This window comes from Nomascus leucogenys, chromosome 8 (genome assembly GCF_006542625.1).
Source record: "Nomascus leucogenys isolate Asia chromosome 8, Asia_NLE_v1, whole genome shotgun sequence".
Classification (NCBI taxonomy): Eukaryota; Metazoa; Chordata; class Mammalia; order Primates; family Hylobatidae; genus Nomascus; species Nomascus leucogenys.
Genome location: NC_044388.1, coordinates 35,544,111 through 35,556,321, shown reverse-complemented (window position 1 = coordinate 35,556,321; position 12,211 = coordinate 35,544,111). Strand labels below are relative to the sequence as shown.

The 12,211-nt window shown below is 46.0% G+C and overlaps 1 protein-coding gene across 3 annotated transcripts in view; it reads left to right on the top strand.

Annotated features, from left to right (window-relative positions):
* GSR (glutathione-disulfide reductase) overlaps positions 1 to 12,211 on the top strand; it is a 52,916-nt gene that overhangs the window by 25,810 nt on the left and 14,895 nt on the right. For all 3 annotated transcript variants that reach the window (XM_012508342.2, XM_003269541.4, XM_030817071.1), the window contains exons 5-8: positions 1,380 to 1,527; positions 4,769 to 4,823; positions 8,392 to 8,491; positions 11,819 to 11,905. In XM_012508342.2, coding sequence (XP_012363796.2) covers positions 1,380 to 1,527; positions 4,769 to 4,823; positions 8,392 to 8,491; positions 11,819 to 11,905 — 390 coding nt within the window. The remainder of the gene's footprint in view (positions 1 to 1,379; positions 1,528 to 4,768; positions 4,824 to 8,391; positions 8,492 to 11,818; positions 11,906 to 12,211) is intronic.

Below are 12,211 nucleotides of genomic sequence, written 5' to 3'. Positions count from 1 at the left end.
AGCGTGCCAGCAGCCCCTAAGTGAAGGCCTCGGTGCAGAGGATTCCAGTAAGAGCCAATCCAAAAGTAGGAGTCTGAGTTCTCACCATCTCCAAGGTCGAACTTCAGTGTCATGTACTTTTATGGTGTTCTTCCCATTTTACGAAAGCACAAGCATTGCGTTTCCCTCCTTTGGCCAGAGTATTCCTCTCTTGCTCTTGCCTCTGTTCATTTCAGCTTTATCCTGTTGTCTTTCTTAGCCTTCTGCCTCTCCTCCAGACACACCAGTCTTTTTGAGAGAGAGTCTTGTCTCTGTGGCCCAGGGTGGAGTGCAGTGGTGCAATCTCGGCTCACTGCAACCTCTGCCTCCCAGGTTCGAGGGATTCTCGTGCCTCAGCCTCCTGAGCAGCTGGGATTACAGGTGCCCGCCACCGCTTCTGGCTAATTTTTATATTTTTAGTAGAGACGGGGTTTCTCCATGTTGGTCAGGCTGGTCTCGAACTCCTGACCTCAGTTGATCTGCCTGCCTCGGCCTCCCAAAGTGCCGGAATTACAGATGTGAGCCACCACGCCCAGCCCAGACACACCATTCTGTAATGTGTTTACATTGCACATAAGGAACTTTCGCCCTCAATTCTTGGGGGCAAAGATGTCATCTTTCTTATGGGGGTGCCTTGCATATACTTTTTTGTCTCTGGGTTTTGGCCCAACGTAGCACTTTTATTTCTTCTTCTTCTTTTTCCTCCTTCTTCCTTCTTTCTTCTTTCCTTCCTTCTTTCTTCTAACTTCTTTCTTCCTTCCTCCTCATCCTCCTCCTCCTCCTCCCTCTTCTCCTTCTCCTCCTTCTTCCTTCCCCTCCTGCTCTTCCCCCCTTCCTTCTCCTTCTTCCTTCTCCTCCCCCTCCCCCTCACTTTGTCATCCAGGCTGGAGTGCAGTGGCGCCATCTCAGCTCACTGCAGCCTCAGCCTCCCAGATTCAAGCAATCCTCCTGCCTCAGCCCCTCAAAGAGCTGGGACTACAGGTGTGCAGCACCATGGGTGACTAATTTTTGTATTTTTAGTAGAGACTGGGTTTTGACATGTTTCCCAGGCTGGTCTCGAACTCCTGAGCTCAAGCTATCCACCCATCTCTGCCTCCCAAAGTGCTAGGATTACAGGTGTAAGCCACTGTGCCCAGCCTATTTCATCTTACTGTATACTTCCGGCATCTAATGGCAACCCCTTTCCTAAGTATAGGTTGGCAGTTAGAAGTTCTACAGAAACTTGAAAAATGGAGAATTGTGTTGGCATCAGCAAACCAAGAATCAAAATGTTCAGTAGAGAAATGAAAGTTCTGATAAGTTGCAGCAGGTGTCTTTGTTTTTATTCTAAGAACAGGCTAATGTCATGGTTCCTTCTCTAGTCCCATATAGAAATCATCCGTGGCCATGCAGCATTCACGAGTGATCCCAAGCCCACGATTGAAGTCAGTGGGAAAAAGTACACCGCCCCTCACATCCTGATCGCCACAGGTGGTGTGCCCTCCACCCCTCATGAGAGCGAGATCCCCGGTGAGTCATACGACAGGTACTCATTAACAGCAGTCAGGAGTTTACCGTTGCTTTCAACCTGACAAACCATGCCAGGGGATCTGCCTAAACCAGTTCTCTCTTTGGAGCCAGGCCATGGGAGAAGGTCTCTGCACAACCTAACTCCAGTTGGCTTAGTGGTAGCTAGTGATGCAGTCACCCAAGCTGGAGTGCAGTGGCACGATCTTGGCTCACTGCTATCTCCGCCTCCTGGGTTCAAGTGATTCTCCTGCCTCAGCCTCCCGAGTAGCTGGGACTACAGGCATGCCACCACCACACTTGGCTAATTTTGGTATTTTTAGTAGAGACGGGGTTTCATCATATTGGCCAGGCTGTTCTTGAACTCTTGACCTCAGATGATCCACCCACCTTGGCCTCCCAAAGTGCTGGGAATGCAGGCCACCGTGCCCAGCCAAGAGATTTCATTTGGCCCCAGGCTCAGACATATTGCAGGTAACAGAGGGAGAGAAATCAATGAAAGCCTCATTCTTTCCTTCTCAGCTTAGCATGCATTGTTTCCAGCCTCAGTTTGTCAGATGAGTTGTTATTTACAAGACACGTGATAATTTATTGTTTTGTTCGAGAGAGAAATCTTGTAAGGATGTAGCTTGAGTAGCTAAGTTAGCTTTTATATGCATAGTTTTCTCTTTTAAGTAGAGACTTATAGAAGATTAAAGCTGTAAGGAATCACAGAGATGGTCATAACTGCTTTTGCATTTTATTATTATTATTATTATTTTTTTTTTTTTTTTTTTTTTTTTTTGAGATGGAGTCTTGCTCTGTCGCCCAGGCTGGAGTGCAGTGGCGCAATCTCGGCTCACTGCAAGCTCCGCCTCCCGGGTTCATGCCATTCTCCTGCCTCAGCCTCTCCGAGTAGCTGGGACTACAGGCGCCCGCCACCACGCCCAGCTAATTTTTTTTGTATTTTTTTAGTAGAGACGGGGTTTCACCGTGGTCTCGATCTCCTGACCTCGTGATCCGCCCGCCTCGGCCTCCCAAAGTGCTGGGATTACAAGCGTGAGCCACCGCGCCCGGCTGCATTTTATTATTTTATTATTTATTTATTTTGAGACAGAGTCTGGCTCTGTCACCCAGGCTGGAGGAGTGCAGTGGCGCAACCTCAGCTCACTGCAACCTCCACCTCCTGGGTTCAAGCGATTTTCCTGCCTCAGACTCCCGAGTAGCTGGGATTACAGGTGTCCACCACCACGCTCAGCTAATTATGTATTTTAGTAGAGACAGGGTTTCACCATGTTGGTCACATGGGTCCACCTCGGCCTCCCAAAGTGCTGGGATTACAGGCATGAGCCACTGTGCCCGGCCTATTATTTTATTTTATATTATTTTACTTTTTTGAGACAGGGTCTTGCTCTGTTGTCCAGGCTGGAGTGCAGTGGTGTGATCACAGCTCGCTAAGGCCTTTACCAGGAGGTTTAGATGGGAGATGGTTCAAGTGATATCTTTCTTTCTTCCCAGCTAGATTATAAGGACTTTGTGGATGGTGAACATAGTTTATACAGCTTTTGAATTTTCCATGGATTAGCTTCATAAGATCCATTATCAAGGTGAATTTTTTTTTTTTTTTGAGACAGATTCTTGCTCTGCCACCCAGGCTGGAGTGCAGTGGTGCAATCTCCACTCACTGGAACCTCTGCCTCCCGGGTTTAAGCGATTCTCCTGCCTCAGCCTCCTTAGTAGCTGGTACTACAGAAAAGCACCACCATGTCCAGCTAATTTTTTTTTGTATTTTTAGTGGAGGTGGGGTTTTGCCACGTTGTCCAGGCTGGTCTCAAACTCCTGACCTCAGTTATCTGCCCACCTTGGCCTCCCAAAGTGCTGAGATTACAGGTGTGAGCCACTGCACCCGGCCAAAATGCAACATATATATTTTTTTGTTTGTTTGTTTAGAGACAGAGTTTTGCTTTTGTCGCCCAGGCTGGAGTGCAATGGGAGGATCTTGGCTCACTGCAACCTCTGCCTCCTGTGTTCAAGCAATTCTCCTGCCCCAGCCTCCTGAGTAGCTGGGATTACAGGCATGCGCCACCACACTTAGCTAATTTTTGTATTTTTAGTAGAGACAGGGTTTCACCACATTGGCCAGGCTAGTCTCGAACATTTGACCTCAGGTGATCTGCCTGTCTTAGTCTCCCAAAGTGCTGGGATTACAGGTGTGAGCCACTGCACCTGGCCTAATATATTTAATAACTGATGAGAAATGAGGGTAGGGGGCTACTGAGAGAAGGAATCAGCAGTTGACAACTGAAGGCTTTGTCTGCATTATTGGGGGCAGGTGGTAACTGAAGTGGTAAACTTGAAAGAGATATGGGTTGGAAGATAAAATTAAGGTTCAGTTCTAAATAGACTAAGTTTGAAGCTAATGTAAAATTGTGTGGTGAGGTAGTTAGAAACATGGAACTGCAACCTGGGGAGGTCAAACTTGGAAGAATGCATTTGGAAGTCCTGCAAGATAGGACCTGCTATCCTATATCCAAAGGTTTCAATCTCCTTTTCACTACATGTATATTTCACTATATAGGTTGCATCTCTTGTAATTCAATGTATACACCATATAGGTTTAAACCTTTGAAAGAATAAGCAGAGAGGAAAGGGCCACATCGATTTTTTTTTTTTTTTTTGAGACGAAATCTTGCTCTGTTCCCAGGATGGAGTGCAGTGGCACGATCTCGGCTCATTGCAACCTCCGCCTCCCAGGTTCAAGTGATTCTCCTGCCTCAGCCTCCCAAGTAGCTGGGACTATAGGTGTGCACCACCACGCCCAGCTAATTTTTGTATTTTTAGTAGAGACACGGTTTCACCACGTTGGCTGGGCCACATAGATTTTGAACTACATAGAAATTTGTCTTTTCAGGCAGAAGCGGTGTCTCACACCTGTAATGAGCTGAGCCCCAGGGTTCCTAGCTACCCTTGGGGTGGGAGAGTGAACAGATCCAGCAGAGTCTGTTCATGACCGCTGAGATCTTCATTCTTCAGAGAAATGTAAAAGTTATTTAGCCATCATGGCTTCTATTTCTAGAGAGAAAATAAAAATGTTGACTCAGGGAGGATTTGGTTGGCAGCTTTCCAAGCAGAGACTTTAACAAAACTTGTCAAAACGGAGCCTATGTTGGCTGTGAAAGTGTTTGGGTTTTGGCATAAAATGTTGTGATTACTTTGCAAGAGAAAGAGCAGTCTTGTGTGATCTGTGTTGCCTTTTTCTACATAGGTGCCAGCTTAGGAATAACCAGCGATGGATTTTTTCAACTGGAAGAATTGCCTAGGTAAGCCAACCTGACCTGACCTCAGTGACTCATTCTTCCTTACTGTCTCCTGGTAACTTTTCTTCGTCTTCTCGTCCCAAGCATTTAATGTAGGCCTTTCCTGAATTCCCTCCTCTTACAGCTTCTCTTTTCATGACCTTGTATATCTCATTCCTAGAACTCCTCAGTAGATCCCTCAAATCTTTCATGCTTTCAATCAGAGGCCAAAGTCAAATGCAGGGTAATTCGAAGACTGCATAGCAAAGTCCTAAAACTGTCTTCTTTCTTCAACTTGATACAGCATCAATTAAGAATGTGTCTAAAGTAGCTTGCATTTTAGAATAGAATAGCTGGTTTTGGCCAGATGTGGTGGCTCATGGCTGTAATCCTAGCACTTTGGGAGGCTGAAGCGGGCAGATCACCTGAGGTCGGGAGCTTGAGACCAGCCTGGACAACATGGTGAAACCCCGTCTCTACTAAAACTACGGAAATTAGCTGGGTATAGTGGTGCGGGCCTGTAGTCTCAGCTACTCGAGAAGCTGAGGCAGGAAAATCACTTGAATTCTCAAGGCAGAGGTTGCAGTGAGACCACATCACACCAAGAAAGAAAGAGAAAGAGAGCGCCACCACGCCCTGCTAATTTTGTATTTTTAGTAGAGATGGGGTTTCTCCATGTTGGTCAGGCTGGTCTCAAACTCCTGACCTCAGGTGATCCGCCCGCCTTGGCCTCCCAAAGTGCTGGAATTACAGGTGTGAGCCACCACACCCGGCCAGATTTTCTTTTAATGAAAAAACATTAATTTTTTTTAGAGACAGCGTCTTCTTCCATCGCCCAGGCAGGAGTGCAGTGGCGCCATCATGGCTTGTGGTAGCCTTGAGCTCTTGGGCTCAAGCAATCCTTTCACCTCAGCCTCCTGAGTAGCTGGGACTACAAACGTGCACCACCATACCTGGCTAACTTTTTAATTTAAATATTTGTAGAGATGGGGTCTCGTTCTGTTGTACAGGCTGGTCTAGAATTCCTGGCCTCAAGCAATCCTCCCACCTTGGCCTCCCAAAGCAGTAGAAATACAAGCATAGGCCACCGTGCTGAATGGATTTAGATTCATAGAGGGAGAAAAAGATCATGAGGAAGTTTGTTTCTCTGATTTGAAGTTGCTGTACATTGCAGGCTTTCTAGTTTAGAGGGATGCTCCTGTCACTTGTGAGAAGAGGTGATGCCTGGAAAGAGGCGGAGGGACCCAATGTGTTGGCGCAGGGACTGGCCTTCATTCATCTTCTGAGTGGCACTCACTGTGGAGTTCGCATTGCTCAACTCTTCCGCTCCCTCAGGGGCTGTGCTAATCCAGTTTGAAGTCCTAATCCTATGCTTTTAGCAAGGCTTTTAGGGAGAGTGACTCATAGTCCATGAGTCTGGCTTCACTTTGATTCACCCAGAGTCACGGACAGTTCAGACAGCACGAGGCAGTTCAGAAAGGACCAGGGAGCTGCTTTGCAGTTCCATAGGACGGTGAAAATGTCCCTTGAAGATACTCAGACCAAGCAGGCTTCTGACTTGGAGGAGTTCTAAGAAAAGCATACAGTCTTTTTTGGTTTGCTATCAGGTCGTAGAAATGTGTTAGAGAACAGCCTTCCTTCCCTGTGATCCACCCTGCATTGTTTGATTTTAGAGTTGAATGACATAACATATGTGAGGATGTAGTGAGACATGCAGTCATGACTCATTATGTTTGGATAATGTAATTTATTCTGGACTCACCCTCAAAGAAGTTTCATTATAGATAGCTGTTCATTAGCAATTTTAAATATTTACATTTATGCATGTCATCAACAAAAGGCTCTGAAACACAGGAAAATGAATTTACAATTGATATGTGATTCTTCAAGTCTACTTTATCTTTGTTATGGTGTTGGTGAATAAGTAATAATTGGGCAAGTACATAAATAATGTAGGGAAGATAGCATGATTTAGTTTTTGCACTGAGGGGCTTCTGGTTGGATGGAGCATGAACCCTGTGGAATACTGTGGCATGAGTAGTCCTGGGGCTGTAACAAGGTAAAGAGAAATCTTTTAGGGATTCAGCCACCTGAAAGATCAGTTCCAGAAGCCAGGCGCAGTGGCTTATGCCTGTAATCCCAGCACTTTGGGAGGCCTGAGGCGAGCGAATTTCTTGAGCCCAGGAGTTTGAAACCAGCCTGGGCAACACAGCACAACCTGATCTCTGCAAAAAAAATACAAAAATTAGCTGGGCGTGGTGGCACATGCTGGTAGTCTCGGCTACTTGGGAGGCTCAGGCCGGAGGATCGCTTGAGCCCAAGAGTTCAAGACCAGCCTGGGCAACATAGGGAGATACTGTCTCTGCAAAGAATTTTTTCCTCTCTGAAGAAATAAGGCTAAAGAGCTTTAAAAACAATGAAAAATATATTTCCCTTCTTCTGTGAGGGGGTATTAGGGATTTTTCTTTTCTTTTGAGTTAGGGTCTTTTGCTCTGTCACCCAGGCTGGACTGCAATGGTGTAGTCATAGCTCACTGCAGCCTCCACCTCCCAGACACAAGTTATCCTCCTGCCTCAGCCTCTGGGACCACAGACATGGACCATCATACTTGGCTAATTTTTATTTTTACTTTTAGGTTTTTTTTTTTTTTTTTTTTTTGAGACAGAGTCTCGCTGTTTCCCAGGCTGGAGTGCATTGGTGCAATCTTGGCTTACTGCATCCCCTGCCTCCTGAGGGCAAGTGATTCTCCTGCCTCAGCCTCCCAAGTAGCTGGGATTACAGGCACACACCACTGCACCTGGCTAACTTTTTGTATTTTTAGTAGAGACGGGGTTTCACCATGTTGGCCAGGCTGGTCTCGAACTCCTGACCCAGGTGATCCGCCCACCTCGGCCTCCCAAAGTGCTAGGATTACAGGCATGAGCCACTGTGCCTGGCCTTACTTTTATGTTTTTGTAGAGATGGGGTCTCACTATATTGCCCAGGCTCAAAGGAATATTTTCTACTTAAAGTTGCAGTGGTATCCAGGATTGGATCTTGGAACAGAAAAAAACAGATTAACAGAAAAACTGGGCTAGGCAAGGTAGTTTACACCTGTAATGCCGGCATTTTGGGAGGCCAAGGCAAGAGCATTGCTAGAGCCCAGGAGCTGAGACTAGCCTGGGCAACATGATGAGACTCTGTCTCTACAAAAAAATATATAAAAATTAGCTGGGTGTGGTGATGAATGTCTGTAGTCCCAGCTACTCAGGAGGCTGAGGCTGGAGGATCGCTTGAGTCCTGGAGGTTGAGGCTGCAGTGAGCCATGTTCATACCACTACACTCTAGCCTGGGTGGCAGAGACCCTGTCTCAGAAAAAAGGGAAAAAGTGGTGAAAATCTGCAGTCTAGGGTTTAGTCATTAGTAATGTACCAATGTCAATTTCTTATTTTGACAAAAGTACCCTAGTTAAGTAAAATGTTAACTTTAGAGAAAACAGATCAAGGAGTATAATAAGGGAAATCTCCGTACTATCTCTGCAACTTTTCTGTAAATGTAAAATTATTCCAAAATTAGTTTATTTAAAAATACTAACCCTCCGCTCACATCTCAGCCGCAGCGTCATTGTTGGTGCAGGTTACATTGCTGTGGAGATAGCAGGGATCCTCTCAGCCCTGGGTTCTAAGACATCACTGCTGATACGGCATGATAAGGTAAATTCCACCTTTTTCTTTTCCCTTTTCTTGATGTTAATTTAAAAAATGAAGAATTTTTTCTTATGTTGTCATTAAATACTAGGGTGCAAAGCAGGTGCGGGGGTCAGTTGGTTGGTTTCATATGGTGCTGTATCCAAGTTACCTAAATTTGGCCTATATCCCTGCCAGTTGCTGGTTGATGATGATAATTTTGAGTTGGTCAAATTGGCTGGTAATTTCATCACTAAGTGGTAGATAGTCATGAGATGCCCCCATAGGGAGACATGGGGGCCTAGACATAACTATTAGCTAAATTAAACAGACTGTTAGGTTAATTTATTTTTTTATTTTTATTTTTATTTTTTGAGACAGAGTCTCACTCTTTTGTCCAGGCTGGAGTGCAGTGGCACCATCTTGGCTCACTGCAACCTCTGCCTCCTGGGCTCAAGCGATTCTTGTGCCTTAGCCTCCCAAGTAGCCGGAATTACAGGCATCCACCACCATGCCCAGCTGATTTTTGTATTTTTAGTAGAGATGGGGTTTCACCATGTTGGCCAGGCTGGTCTCGAACTCCCTACCTCAGGTGATCCTCCCACCTCGACCTCTGAAAGTGCTGGGATTACAGGTGTGAGCCACCGAGCCCAGCCAGGTTAATTTCTTAATTTCTGGAAATCAATTTTATATGATCAAGTAATGTTAGATTGTTACCACTCATTCCAAACAATTTACTAAATTATTTGCATTAAAGCAGGGGTGTCCAATCTTTTGGCTTCCCTGAGCCACACTGGAAGAAGTAGAATTGTCTTGGGCTACATATAAAATACACTAACACAAACAATAGCTGACGAGCTAATAAAAAAATAAATTGCAAACTGGGCATAGTGGCTCACACCTCTAATTCCCAGCACTTTGGGAGGCTGAGGCGGGTGGATCACTTGAGGTCAGGAGTTGGAGACCAGCCTGGCCAACATGGTGAAACCCCATCTCTACTAAAAATCCAAAAATTATCCAGGCATGGTGGCAGGCAGCTATAATCACAGCTACACGAGAGGCTGAGGCATAAGAATCACCTGAACCCGAGAGGCAGAGGTTGCAGTGAGCCAAGATTGCACCACTGCACTCCAGCCTGGGCAACAGACCAAGACTCTGTCTCAAAAAAACAAACAAAAAAACAAACAAAAACAAACAAACTGCAAAAAAAATCTCAAAGCATTTTAAGAAAGTGTACAACTTTGTGTTGGGCCACATTCAAAGTCATCCTGGTCCGCACATGGCCTGCAGTCTGTAGGTCGAATGAGCTTGCATTAAAGGGAATCTTGTAGATCATACACTTGAACTTTTTTTTTTTTTAAGAGACAGAGTCTTGCTATGTCACCCAGTCTGCAGTACAGTGGCATGATTATAGCTCACTGCAGCCTTCTGAGCTCATAGGATTTTCCTGCCTCAGCCTTCTGAGTAGCTGAGGCTACAGGTGTGGGCCACCATGCCCTGACTAATTTTTTTTTTTTTTTGAGACAGGGTCTCACTGTGTTGCCCAGGCTGGAGTGCAGTGGCACATCATGGCTCATTGCAGCCTCAACCTTCTGGGCTCAAGCGATCTTCCCACCCCAGCCTCCCAAATAGCTAGGACTACAGGAGCATGCCACCACACCCAGTGAGGTTTCACCATGTTGCCCAGGCTGGTCTCAAACTCCTTAGCTCAAGTGATCCACCCACCTCAGCCTCCCAAAGTGCTTGGGATTACAGACATGTGCCACCTGACTAATTTTTTATATATTTTTAGAGATGAGATCTTACTATGTTGCCCAGGCTGGTCTCGAACTCCTGGCCTCAAGCTGTCCTCCTGCCTCATCCTCCCAAGTAGGAGGGAGGAGTTCAAGACCAACCTGGGCAACATAGTGAGACCCCCATCTCTACTACAAAAAATTAAAAAATTAGCAAGGTGTAGTGGTATACGCCTGTAGTTGCAGCTACTTGGGAGGCTGAGGTAGGAGAATCACTTGAATCCAGGAGGTCAAGGCTGCAGTGAGCAAAGATTGTGCCACTGCACTCTAGCCTGGGCAGCTGACTGTCCCTAACAAACTTGTGACTTAGGCAAGCCACATAATGCCTTTGGGGCCTAGTTCTGCAGGGACAGAATTTATCAGATCCCTGACTACCAAGATGCTATGATTCTAATTCTTATGTGAGCAGATGGAGGGAGACAGGGATTCTGAGAATCCTAGGCAGTATGTAAGGAACTTTCTCTGTGGCTTTGAAACTGGTTATATAATTAGCTCCAGGAGATTGAGGTCCTGAATAATATTTTTTCATAGGTAAGTATTATTTTGCTAGAATATATCCAGCAAATTAGAAGGATGGGGAAAGGTAGAGGAGTTCCTAGCTTGAATTTATATATAGATAAGTAAATAAACTGCAGCAGTCTGTCAATAAAGGGGGTAATTCGTGCATCTGCAAAATTGGCTACTTTGCAGAGAGCCACATCTACTTGGGCTTCCTGCCCTCTCCCATCCGAAATGTACCAAGTTCATTTTCCCTCTTTTTCCCAGTGTTAACTCCATTTTAGAGCTACTCTGTGGCCAGGCATGGTGGCTCACACCTATAATCCCAGCACTTTGGGAGGCCTAGGTGGGCGGATCACCTGAGGTCAGGAGTTCAAGGCCAGCCTGGCCAACATGGCGAAACCCTGTCTCTACTAAAAATAGAAAAATTAGCCAGGCATGGTGGCGGGTGCCTGTAATCCCAGCTCCTCGGGAGGATGAGGCGGGAGAATTGCTTGAATCCCGGAGGCGGAGGTTGCAGTGGGCTGAGATGGTACCACTGCACGCCAGCCTGGGTGGTAGAGCAAGACTCTCTCTCAAAAAAAAAAAAAGATCTACTCTGTGAATAACTCATGACCTCCCACCTGAACTCCACATATGGATGGTCACAGATATATCTCCAAGGCCAAACTGTTGAGAGTTATGGCTACACAAGATTTTGCTAGTGAACCTTCCCTTCAATCGTATCAGAGGGAGAGCAGACCTTGAGATATGAAAAGTGGAAAGAGAATTTCTGTTCCCTGGGCTTAAGGAAAAGAGAAGCAAGCTTTGCGAGGAGAAGACAGTGGACATTGACTGTCCGTTTAACTGTAAGACAGGAGTTGGTGAAGTCATATGTATTGCAGATGGTGGTGGTGATGTAGGAAAATGGGGAATTTATTAATACTCCACTCCCAATATGGCCATAAGTAAGGAGGAAATAATTAGGGGAGAGACAATGCTGAAGTTTCCCTCCCAAGTTTGTAGTGTGTCTTTGCTCAAATTTTCTTCCTCTCACATTACCCATCCCTATGTTGATATGCAGGTACTTAGAAGTTTTGATTCAATGATCAGCACCAACTGCACGGAGGAGCTGGAGAACGCTGGCGTGGAGGTGCTGAAGTTCTCCCAGGTAGGGTGCCGAGCCCAGGCACGCACACGGCCCCCAGTCAATCACACTTTCTGCTTGTGGCTTCGCCCAGTTAGTTTAAAACAAAAACACTATGTCTACCCTGGTCCATATATTCCACCTCTAGAGTACTCCCGATTATTTCCTTCCTCCTAAGAAGCTGTATTTTGGCCAGGTGCGGCAGCTCACACTTGTAATCCCAGCACTTTGGGAGGCTGAGATGGGCGGAACACTTGAAGTCAGGACTTCGAGAACAGCCTGGCCAACATGGTGAAACCCTCTCTCTACTAAAAATACAAAAATTAGCCG